Source organism: Panthera pardus, unplaced genomic scaffold (assembly GCF_024362965.1).
Source record: "Panthera pardus isolate Hobbes unplaced genomic scaffold, ASM2436296v1 HiC_scaffold_1, whole genome shotgun sequence".
Classification (NCBI taxonomy): Eukaryota; Metazoa; Chordata; class Mammalia; order Carnivora; family Felidae; genus Panthera; species Panthera pardus.
The window spans coordinates 2,768,380-2,780,486 of record NW_026526654.1 but is presented as its reverse complement, the minus strand read 5'-3'; the positions used below and the strand labels follow the sequence as shown (position 1 = coordinate 2,780,486).

Below are 12,107 nucleotides of genomic sequence, written 5' to 3'. Positions count from 1 at the left end.
CTGGGAAGTAGCTTAGTTCTGTGACACTGGGCACAGATGTCGGATTCTTTCACTGTCACCTGGAATCATTAATGCTGCAGTGAACAAGCTTGTACTTTGCACATATGCAGCGTAAACTCTAAAAATGCAATGTCTGCATTGGTGATTCAGTTGGACACCCCCCCGTGTACCCACCTCGGAGCTGAAGGTGTCAGGCTGCCCCAGCACTGACAAGGAAGCCAGTGAATGATCCGTGGCCATCCTGTCCCCGAGAGGCATCTGCCATTGGGATTATGCTGAACCCGATCCGTGTGAGGTCATCTCAGGCTACAGCTGGGGCAGCCTCTCTGCCTTCCCTTCCTGGGGCTCATGCGGCTGGGGTCTCGAGGGGCTCTGCCCTCCATCCCAGCTTGCTTTCCCCTGGTTCAGAGCTTCCCTGGACTCAGGCATCCTCGTTGTCCCCCTGTGGTTTCAGAACCGGGTTTCTCCTTTCAAGGATATGATTTTCTGCTTCTCCCAAGAGGACTGGTCCCTTCTAGACCCTGCGCAGACGGGCTTCTATGGAGAGTTCATCATCGGGGAGGACTGTGGGGTCTCGCTGCCTCCAAGTAAGACTTCCCCCCTCTCTCCTGAGGCCAGAGACTGGGGGGGCCAGCATCTGATTGCTTTTCACCCCCAGACCTCATGGGCACTTTGCAGATTGACCATCACCCACCCTCTGTCTGCTACATGTAGATCAGGCTCGCCTGGCTGTTTCATACAAAACCAAATGCAACATGTTTCCTGTGTGTCTGGTTTTCTGCCATTTTTTTTTTTTTTTTTTAGCGTTTGTTTATTTTTGAGAGAGCAAGAGAGACTGAGCATGAGTGGGGGAGGGGCAGAGAGAGAGGGAGACACACAAAGCAGACTCCAGGCTCTGAGCTGTCAGCACAGGGCCCAATGCGGGGTTCGAACTCACAAGCCGTGAGATCATGACCTGAGCCACGCAGGCACCCCTGGTTTTCTGTCATTCTTCTATGGCTGTCTTCATGTCTGATTTCCTGACAGCCCCAAAGGATATGCGCTCATCCCAAAGCTCTTCCTTTCATGTGCTCCTTTTCCTGCTCCCTCCCTGTGTGCCCCATGGCCCCTCATGGCCCCTGCGGGTGCGTCTGCCCTGATGCGGAGTTCCCCCCCCTCCATCTGGCCTGGGCTCCTGTGCAGACACCTCAGTGACAACTGTGTCCTCCTCTCCACGAACAGGTGACCCGGGCACCCAGCTGCATCTCTCCCAGGGAGAGGAGAACGAGCCCCGGGTTCCAGAGTTGCAGGATCTGCAAGGGAAGGACGTGCCCCAGGTTTCTTACTTGGGTGAGTGATGGTTGCAGAGCTGGGGGGAGTTTGCTGCTGGCCAGGGCAGGCCAGCCTCTCCAGCCTCCCTCTGCAGCTCAGTGTCCCTCCCCCTCCCCCCCATCCCACACTCTGTCTTGCTGGAACATGCCTGGCCTCTTCCCTGACTCTTCCAGAAACACTGTGAGGTTTCAGTTCTGTTGGGTGTGGGGATCACTCTGCCCTCAGCCAGAGTCCAGGGTGTGACAGAAGTCTTTCTTCTCACTGTAAGCAGTGCTGGTTTGTGCCGAACAGGTGCCCCCCTGCCCCCAACTCCCACATGTGAGGTCAGGTACTCTCCAGAACTGAGGCCGGGGAGGAGGAGGAGGAGGAGGAGGAGGCCATAGCTTCTCCTGGCCAGGCACCAGGCATAGCACCTCTGAATGCCTGGCCAGTCTGGTTTATGTGAGGAAACCAAGGCACAGAGAGGTGCTGGGGCTTAGTGGACAGCAGCACAGCTCAGCAGCATTTTCCCACAACCTCCCTGCCCTGGGGCAGTCCATGTCACCAGAACTCCGTGCCCCGATGCCATGAGATGTCCACCCCTTCAGGGAGACACGCTTTGCACAGTATGGGCAGCAGCTCCACACCTCAGCCCCTCTGGGACCTGAAGCTGGCAAACCAGACCAGGCTGTGGCTCACCACCCCCAGCTGGGACGAGGTGCAGACTCTCTGGCACATGGAGGCGGCGGCCCCTGTGCTCCCTCTGCCCTGGCTGGGTCTGTATCTGTGGGTGCAGGGCCCCGTGCTGAAGCCTGCACAAACCCCACCACAGAGTGGCGGTGAGCACAGGGATGCCCTCAGGACCAGACGGCATCCACATCCACACGGATTCTGTCTGGTGTCAGAACCCATGTTCCTGCTGCTGGCCATTCTGCCTTACCAAGCGGCTGCCCAGGGCTGCTTCCAGATCACAGCAGGGCATATGTGAGGCTGGCAACTGCAGGGCAAATCATTTTCTCCATTTTCTTCTCTGGAAAGACTTCCCAGGTCTCCAGCCATTCCAGGTGGAAGAGAGAAGGAAACGGGATGAGCTGCAGGTGCCCGAGTTCCAGACCTGCCAGCAGACGGCACTCACCCAGAGCACCTGCCCAGGTAAAGGGGGTGGGGAGACTGGGGGGCGGTGTGCAGTGTGTATGCGAGCAACAATGTACATGGTAGGGGTTGTAGCATGGTGTGTGCTGGTGTGTAGTGTGGTGCGCGTGAGCACATGTCTACCTGCCTGTGTGCTGTGTGGTGGGGTCCATGTGTGCATGCCTGTGCACTTGGTATCCGGTGTGAGGCATGCGAAAGTGCACGTGTGTGTAGTGTCCAGTGTGGTGCGTGTGTGCGGCTGGGAGGTAGGGTGGGGTCAGGAACTGGACTCTTCGGGATCCCTACCAGCTGCAGCTGCTTGGGCTGGTTCTGTTCTGCCTGGATCCCTCAGGTTTGGAGAAACTCCCTTCCTTGCCCTCCCTCTGCGGGTTGAAGCAGGGCTATGATGTAGGGTCAGAGTCCCCGATCTGAGTCCAGGAATTAAGACCAGGTCTGGGATGGCCGAGTTGAGGGGCCCTCTGGACAAGGAGGCAGAGCCTCACAGGAGTGGCCAGCATGCACTCTGAGCTGTGATGGTGAAAGTCACCACCTGCAGAAGCAAGGACTAAAATACAGCCAGCCTTATTGGTCTCGGGATTCAGACCTTCTTCCAAACATCAGACCCAAGCTCTGGTTCTCCCTAGAGCCCACTGGGTCATGGAGATTTCCCTCAGTTAGGAAGACGGGCTAACGCATGATCTCTTTGACCCGTGGTGGCATTTGGAGGCAAGACTTGCGTGGGATTGTGGTATTTCCATGCAGCTTCATGCAGGGCCCACAGTCATTTATGTGTGTGTTTGTGTAAATCTGTGTGCTGAGGGTGATCGTTCATGCAGGCTTCAGCAATACCCCCAGAGGCATGTTGGGTCCTTGCTGGCACCTCCCTGCCCACAGTGTGTCTCACCCCCACCGGCGTCATTTCACAAGGGGGACGGATGTTCACCAACATGGAGTGCTCTCACCTCCACTCCCCTTCCTGGGTCCTGACACAGAGTCTCTTCTGAAATGGCACAATCCAAGGTTGCCATCTGAGATTGGGGAGGTGCTGGATTCCCAGGAACAGGCACTGGTTTTGTTTTGGTGGCCCATGCTGTGTGACATCAGGGGAAGGGTCTGTACCTGCACAGCCGTGCCCACGCAAGATGCTATGGGCCCGTCCATTCGTGCCAATCACCAGTGCGTCTCAGTGCTGCACGGAGATGGAACATGTCTTTTTGCTTCCCACGTTTCCTCTGTGTGTCGACTAGTTAATATTCATTCATCCTTGTTTTTGTTGGCTTTTCCCTGTTCACATTTGGTGAGCTCTGTTTAGGGCCCAAGTGCAGCACTACTGTAAGTTCTCAACGAGATTGTGTGCACTGGGTCCTTCTGGCACCTTCCAAGATGCATACTGTCTTAGCACAGGCTGATTCTGCAAGACAGTGTAGATGGGGCACCTTAGACGAAAGGGATTTATTTCTCACAGTCTGGAGGTGGGGGGAGTCTGAGATGGCAGTGCTAGCACATCCTGTAAGGAGTTAGGACTCTTCCTGGCTCGTAGACGCTTGCCTTCTCCCTGTGTGCTCTTGGAAGGAGACAGCATGGATCTGTCCTGTCTCTTCCTCTTCTTGTAAGGGCTCTCATCCCAACGCAAGGGTCCCAATACCATTAGGTCCCACTGTCTAAACCTAGCCACCACCACCCCCCACCCCCCACAAAGGCCGCACTGCCTAACGCGGGCTCGAAAGTATGAGTACTGGGGGAGACAGATATCTAGCCCGTAAGAGGTACTGTGATGTCTCTGTTGTGCATCTGGGGCACGTGGTCCAAAGTCAGGGGCCCAGGAACACCCTGCACTGCAGATATGAAGCCATGTGGTCAGATGCACAACATCTGGGCTATGCCCTTCACATTACCAAGCTGGTGTTCTCTGAGAGAATTTCATAGAAACTCAACATTAAGGGCCTCTTACATATATGCACACGATTCTTCCCACTTTTTTTAAACTTTCTAGGTCTTTCAGCCTGTGATTCTTGTTCTGCATTTTAAAAATGTAAATTTATTCATCGTCTCCTGTTTGGTTTTTTGTCTTGTAAGTAAGCCTCCCCATTCTAACATTCTACGAATATGTTTTTTATAATGCCTTTATTTTTTTTTATTTACTTTCAGTCCACGCTGCCCCTCAGCCCCTCTGGCTCTTGGGGGTCTGTTCATTTCTAGTGCATAGAGTGCTCTTCAGGACATGTCAGCTGCGAGCCAAGGCATGTGCCTCTGCTCCCGGCTCACACGCCGGTCTGGCCATTTCCTGCCTGCAGCACAGCCTGGCCACAGCTCTCCTGAAAGCCAGGGCTGCTTTCTCCCTCTGCTTTAAATTTTTCACCTGCCAAACGGCGTAATCATCATAGTTGCCAGGTGGGGTTACTATGGTTCTTTTTCCTTTTTTTAATGTTTATTTATTTATTTTGAGAGACAGAGAATCCCAAGCAGGCTCCACACTGTCAGCACAGAGCCCAGCATGGGGCTTGAACCCACAAACCATGAGATCATGACCTGAACTGAATTCAAGAGTCTGGACACCTAAAGGACTGAGCCCCACCCCCACCCCCCCCGGGTGCCCTCAGATGGACTCGTTGTTGAGGATTAAATAGTTCATGTAAAAGCACGTAGATAGATCAGTAATTCTTGCCTGTTACCCCACCGTTACCCTACTACTCAGTTCAGCGCCCCTGCGTCCGCCCCCACACACCTTGTTACTCATCAGTGCTGAGCCAAGAGCCCCCCTGTTACTCTCTTCCTGCTGCTCTGGGCACACCTCGGAGTCTCATGTTACCTACTAGGGATTCTTCACATTGTTGTATTGATGACACGCAACAGCATTACTGTTGATTTCTTCCTCCCTCTTCAGAAGCTCCACGTCTATTTTTGTTAACTTTCTGATCTGAGTGGATGTCCTCCCATGTGCATTCTATTAGTGTCGGAGGGCTGCGATACCAAGATACCACAGACCGGGAGGCTCAAACAAGGGTGGATTTTCTCAGAATTCTGGAGGCCGCACAGCTAGGATGAAGGTGGCCGCATGGTGGGCTTCTGAGCCCCCCTCCCCCTTCTTGGCTTGTATATGGCGGTCTCCCTGTGTCTTCTCGCAATCCATCTCTGAGTGTCTGTGCCCCAATCTTCTTACAAGGACACCTGGTGGAGCAGGTCCTGCCCTAATGACCTCATTTTAACTTAATTTCCTCTTGAAATGCCTTATTTCCAAATATGCTCATATTCAGAGGTACTGGGGTCAGGACTTGGATCTATGGGTTTTTAAGGGGCTGCAGTTCAGCTCATTCCACCCTCGTGTCCTGCAAAGTCCATGTTCTCTTCCCATGCAAAGTGTATTCACCCTCTCTGGACATCCCTTAATCTCTTCCAGCACCAGCTCTGCATCCGTAACCTTATCTGAATGTCCTGTAGATCAGGTAGAGGTGAGACCCAAGGCACATCCTCTCTGGCTGTGAATCTGTGAAACCACACGTCCAGTTCTGTACTTCTCAAAGTGCAGTCCTCAGGCTGGCACAGGATAGACCTTTTCATCCCAAAAGGGGAAAATTGGGAAGAAGAAGAAAGGTTCCCAAGCACGTTTGAGGCCCAGTAGGGCAAATTCCATTAGAACTTAAGGCTTGGGGTGCCTGGGTGGCTCAGTTGGTTAAGGGTCCGACTTCGGCTCAAATCATGATCTCGTGGTTCATGAGTTTGAGCCCCACGCCGGGCTCTGTATCGACAGCTCAGAGCCTGGAGCCTGCTTCAGATTCTGTGCCTCCCGCTCTCTGCCCCTCCCCTGCTTGCACTCTGTCTCTCTTTCAAAAATAAACATTAAAAAATTTAAAAAAAAAAAAAAGAAAGTTTGGGGCACCTGGGTGGCTCAGTGTGTTAAATGTCTGACTCTTTATATTGGCTCAGGTCGTGATCTCATGGTCATGAGTTTGAGCACCAAGTTGGGTTCTGTGCTGACTCAGCACAGAACCCTCTTGGGATTCTCTCTCTCTCTGCCCCTCCCCTGCTCATGTGCACACTCATTCGTTCTCTCTCTCTCTCAAAAATAAATAAACTTGAACTTAAGGCTTGGGATCAATCTCTGGCCAGCACTCTGATCGCCCTTGGGCCCCAGGCCACTGTAGCATCCTGTCTACCTGGGGACGGCCATTGGAACCAGCCCTCTTTCATCAAGGCTGACTCCCATGTGTCTCCAGATAGCTCTGCTGGCCTACTCTGTGGAATCCCAGGAGTCTGACGGCCTTCCTAAGGTCTCTTGCTTTTTAGTCTGAGTTGGCAGCATCCCTGCTCACAGTGCAGTTCACAGGCATTCAGGTCACCAGACCAGAGGGTCCTCCACAGCTCTTCCCTGGATTGCCTCCCCTCCGTGGGTTACACCCAGAATCCCTTTACCAAATGGTTATCCGGCCACTTGGGCATTCTCTCCAGAGCATACTTTGTAATTTTTTCAGTGTGGATAAAAGTGGGAATTTTCCAGGTTCTCAAGTCTTTATTCCCCAGTCTCATGTTGTGCTGTGTCCCCTTACCCTAGTCCCCTTAGGAACAAGTGCTTCATGGCCCTGCTGCTGCCTGGTGTCTGCCCCATGCTCTGTGGCTCCTGGGTCCTGCTGCCCTGCTTCTGTCTCTCCAGCTCCACCCACCCTCAGGTTCCCTAACCTCACAGAATGCTCCTTCCTCCAGAGACTAAATCCAGAATCAGCATATTTCTGCTAACATCTCAATTCCTGCTAAGACCTCAAGGGGGTCTCGCAGCACTCCCCGCCGCCCCACCTCAGTCCCACATCTCACACAGTGAGGAAACAGACCAGATGGGGAGCTACGTGGTGGGCCTGGGGCTACGACTTCACCCCACTCCCCACCCATCTTCCAACATCACAGACTCAGGATTCATGGAGTCTGCCCACTGCAGTCTAAAGTACAGAGCAGCTCTACCCATCACCACTGGGGGCGGCTGGCAGGTGTCAGAGGTGACACTGAGGAAAAGCTGACCTGGGTGTAGGGTACTGTTGAACAGCCCTGAGGTCAGCACAACGAGCCTGACTCCCCTTCAACCCTGAGCCCAGAGTGTGTCACCCAAGTTTGCGTGTGTATATAATTTGGCAAATAATACATGAGTGATTTATGTCCAGGAATAAACAGGGCTGTTTATGTCACAAGTGCCACAGAGCCCCTGGAGCTTGTCAGTGCTCAGCACATGGTAGCTGGTACCTTCCTGGCACTGCCTTTCTAGAATATGGTGTCTTTCTCTTTCCTGACAGCTTTAACGTGCCCTATGACATTAGGTAAGTGGTGTTAACTGATGTGTAAATGGCCAAGACTTCATACTGACAAATACAAAGTCCTTAGAGCTTGTAGGGGTCTCTGCCTAGAAAAGGAGGAAGGAAAGAATTGTGTGATGGGGCCTTAAGGGATCAGGACAGGGAAGGGGAAGAGAATCTACTCTGAACCTCCCTGGGGAGCCTTTGCATGGGCAGAGCTGTGGCATGGGCAGCAGCACTGATTGAACTTCCGCGTGGCTTCCCTGTAGCCGGAGGGGATGCGCTGACCCCCGAGAACGGCCTGGACGAGGAGGTGACCATCGAGATCGTCCTGTCCAGCTCTGGAGACGAGGACTCCCAGCTCGGCCCTTACTGCACTGATGAGCCGCGGGGCCCGGCCGAGAAGCCGCGCAGCCTCCCCGCTTCCCACCGCAGCGGCGCAGAGCCCGGGGACGAGGTGCAGACGTCATCCAAAAAGTCCTACATCTGCCCCAACTGCGGGAAGATCTTCCGCTGGAGGGTCAACTTCATCCGGCACCTGCGCAGCCGCAGGGAGCAGAAGCCGCACGAGTGCTCGGTGTGCGGGGAGCTGTTCAGCGACAGCGAGGACCTGGACGGGCACCTGGAGAGCCACGAGGCGCAGAAGCCCTACCGCTGCGGCGCCTGCGGGAAGAGCTTCCGCCTCAACTCGCACCTGCTGTCGCACAGGCGGATACACCTGCCGACGGGTGGACTGGAGCCCGTGGCGAAGACCGAGCCGAACGCGGCGGGGGCCGTGGGCGGGGGCCCGGACGGCCTGCTAGCCTTCCAGTGCTGCGACTGCGGGCGGGCGTTCCAGCGGCCGGAACACCTGGCGCGGCACCGCAGCAGCGCGCACCTGCGGGGCACGGCGCAGCCCTTCCAGTGCCGCTACTGCGTCAAGAGCTTCTCTCAGAACTGCGACCTGCTTCGCCACCAGCGCCTGCACTTGAAGCGCCGCTCCAAGCAGGCCCTCAACTCCTACTGAGGCGGCCCGGCCTGGCCCCTCCCGCGGTGCACCTGCCCGGGACAGAAGCTCCGTCCTCCCACTCTTCGCTCTCAGGTAGAAATGAGATAGTGGCCGACTGAGCATGCGCTCTGTCTCGGCCGTGCCAAAAAGCAGGGAGGGCGCGTCTCCACCAGCTGTGACTCTTCATCTCTGCAGGTCCTAGAGAACAGTCACTCCAGAGCTTCCCTGGCAGGGAGGGATGGGACCACCCCCCCGGGGTCTGGCCCTTGCCAGCCAGTGTCAAGTACACTCCCTTCCCCTGTACTGAGGTCTGGGGGTACCTGCACTGCTGTCTGGCAGCAAGAAGCTTGGGGTGTGCTGATGGGCTGAGGGTGGCAATAAGGCAGGGCCTGTGGGCCTGTGACCACAGGGCCAAACACACCAGGCCACATCCTGTCATCAGAAGGCTGAGTCTCCATCACCTCTTGGCCCATAGAAACAACCCACTGCTATCAGGCAGCCCTTTTCAGGCTCAAACCGTGCTGGGGGGCTTTATAGCTCCTGCAAAAGGGAAACTCCTACCCTTTTATTTGTGATGGTGTCTGCTTATTAGGGAACAGGAGCTTATCTAAGGCAAAGCCCCATTTTAAACTGTAGCACACCCGCCCCTAAATGCTGTTTCCTTGTACCCTTGAAGGGTCTCCATAGGTGGTTTTGGGTGGACGTGCAGTCCATCAAGTCCAAGAAGGGGGGGACGCTCAGCCCCCAGTGAGGGTGTCCTGTTGTGTTTGTCTGGGTGAGCTGAGCCGGGAAAACAGAACCTCACGTGAAGTCATGCTCATGCTCTGCGTATGTGACTTAGTGTGCTGGTTGTGGTCGTTTGCAAGGGCTCCTGCAGAAACCAGATGCCTTAAACAACAAAGGCATCATCTCAGTTCTGAAGGCACAAGTCCAAGATCAGGGTGGCCGCTCCCAGGGGAGGGTTTATTTCATGCGTCGCCTGTCGCCTGTCCCTGCATCCCAGGGCTTGCTGGCAATTGTTGGTACTGCATGGCTTCCAGAAGCATCACCCTAGCTCTGCTGTATTCTCACATGGTGCTCTGTGTGTGTGTCTGTCCCTTTCTGGAAGGACTGCATCCATATCTAAGGTCTGCCCGTCCTACTCCCGTAGACTCCCATCTTAACTAATTACACCTGCCGTGGCCTCAGTTCCAAAGAAGGTCACACTCCAGTGTGCCAGGGTTAGAGTTGTGGGGGTTGGGGACACAGTTCAGCCCACAATACCACATGGTCACGTAATGGTCTCATCCCCAATCCACACAAGAACCAATACAAACACTGTAGCTAGCTCTTCCTTCAACCGGAAGCACGATTCAGACCCAAGCTGCTGCTTTCAGGGCGGGGTGTCCTCTGCACAAGAGCCTTCAAAGTTTGTAGCCTGGCATTCTGGATGGGGAGTGGAATCTCAGTCATGGATGGCTGTGGTCTTAATGCTTCTGGGAGAACTGACCATGTCCACTAGGCCCAGTGACGAGAAGGCCTGGGGACTGGTGAGCAGCTGTGGCCAGTTGTAAAAGCCAGCAACCGGTCAGGTGTTCTGTATTATTTATACACCTGCCAGTGTCTCCTTGTCATTCACTTCATTGTCCTGTCAAGACACCACTCCCCCAGACCCAATGAGAGAGTCCCAAGGTCCTACAGTTAAATGATGGCTGTGCCTGTGTAAGGGCAGCTTCATACCCAGGAACAGTAAGTGTCATAAAACCATTTGGTCGTACCCTCAGTAATAAATAAACTATTGGGGCTCTTTGTTTCAGAAGAATTTGCCTCTTGTATCAATCTGCCAGGAAACGGGGAAAATAAACCCCCCAGATCTTTTAAGGCTAATAAGAAAGTGGAAAATTCCAAATAGAAGCCAGACGCTGTGCACATTTGTCTCGTCCAGCTGTGCTTTTGCCCAAAGGTCCATTGGTGAGTGTATTAACCCACCCACTTAAGACACGTCTACAAGGAGCATTGCTTCACTTACCTGGTGTATTTTACATGTGAAATCTGATTGTAAGTAAGGAACAAGTGGAATGTAACAGAACTGAAACCTAAAGAGAGGCTGTGTGTTTCTTGAGTATCAATCAGACATCGTGAGGCAGCCTCTGATTCCCTGACCCAAAGCTGACCAAGGCGCCCAGCAAACCAGGAGTTGACATTGCTCCTGGGAACCGTCATGGGTGATGTAGCTCAAATCCCAGGTTCATCTGTGCAGAAGAAGCCAGGGCTGCCTGCATTGTGGAAAGCTGCAGGTAATAGGAGGGCTGGCCCACTTGGTTCCTCCCTCCCTCTGTGGGCACTGGGCAGGCAGGTGAGGGGTCTCTACCTGGCCATGGAGGTTCAGAAGACGAGACTTCTCGTCTGAGAAGCATCTGCCCTCTCTGTTCCTCTGATCCCTTGGCATTGTTCCCACAAACTGAACAGGTGCATAATAAAAACTCACTGAATTAATATTCGTGTTAGACTTTTAATTTTAGTTAAAAAAGTAAAATGCACAGCTGGGAGAGATGGTCAGTCAACAGGCCAGAACAGTAGGGCTTCAGGTATAATGATCTTGAAAATGTTCCTTCTGGACATCAGACATCCACGTGTGAAACCTTTATGTCTCAGATAGTTTCCGTCACCTGATCTGAGCCTTCTCTGGAAGAGAAAGGAAGCCACTCTCTCTACACCAAGGGTAAGTTGCACTCCTGGTTACACCATAGCTATTTCACTGAACTTTGGCCATTTTTTAGTGCATCCTTTGTCTCCTGAACTCTTGCCATTCCTAAGTCACGCTGTAACACTGATGGGAGAGAAGGTGCAAGTCCACACCTGACTTGGACTTGGACGTTGGTCCAAGTTGCTCTTCTTCCCTGAGATGGTTTCCTTCCTCCACCAAAAGCAGAATTTGGACCATGCACAAGCTCTTCTATTTGCAGTGTAATGTAGGGGATTGGATGACCCCCAATCCTCTCAAGCCCAGGCACGTTGTCTTTTGGCAACAAAAGTTGATCCTGTTTTGTCTTAAAAGTGATGGTGCGGCCCACTGGTGCTCCTTGCATCAAGACTACATGTTAAGACATGTGCTCATGAAGGCAGGCTGGCCAGGAAAGGAGTACTGGGGAATCTTCGTGATGCCACATTGCACAAAGCTCTCTACCAAGTAGCAGAGTCACAGGAAAGGTAGGAGATTCAGGGAGAGTCCGAGATTGTCTAGCACCTCATTCTGAAGCAGATAAGGTACAGAAGCTTTTAGGACATGAAATAAGTTAGGCCAAAGTTCATCTATTTGACTCAGTTTCCTATTCCCAGGCAACAGGTCTTCCAACACATTTTCAAGTCACAGTTTATCCACAAAACCCTTGGAAACGAGACCTTCAGCATATCCCCAAGCACAGGAACACATTATTAAAAGT

The 12,107-nt window shown here is 53.4% G+C and overlaps 1 protein-coding gene across 5 annotated transcripts in view; it reads left to right on the top strand.

Moving 5' to 3' along the window:
* The window catches only part of ZNF496 (zinc finger protein 496), a 36,793-nt gene extending 25,633 nt beyond the window's left edge, over positions 1 to 11,160 (top strand). For 4 of the 5 annotated variants that reach the window (XM_053905357.1, XM_053905376.1, XM_053905329.1 and 1 more), the window contains exons 6-9: positions 455 to 587; positions 1,222 to 1,329; positions 2,329 to 2,442; positions 7,967 to 11,160. In XM_053905357.1, the coding sequence (XP_053761332.1) occupies positions 455 to 587; positions 1,222 to 1,329; positions 2,329 to 2,442; positions 7,967 to 8,703 (1,092 nt within the window). In that variant the 3' untranslated portion in view covers positions 8,704 to 11,160. The remainder of the gene's footprint in view (positions 1 to 454; positions 588 to 1,221; positions 1,330 to 2,328; positions 2,443 to 7,966) is intronic. The other variant, XM_053905388.1, reaches the window with a different exon arrangement.
* Positions 11,161 to 12,107: the final 947 nt, after the last annotated feature.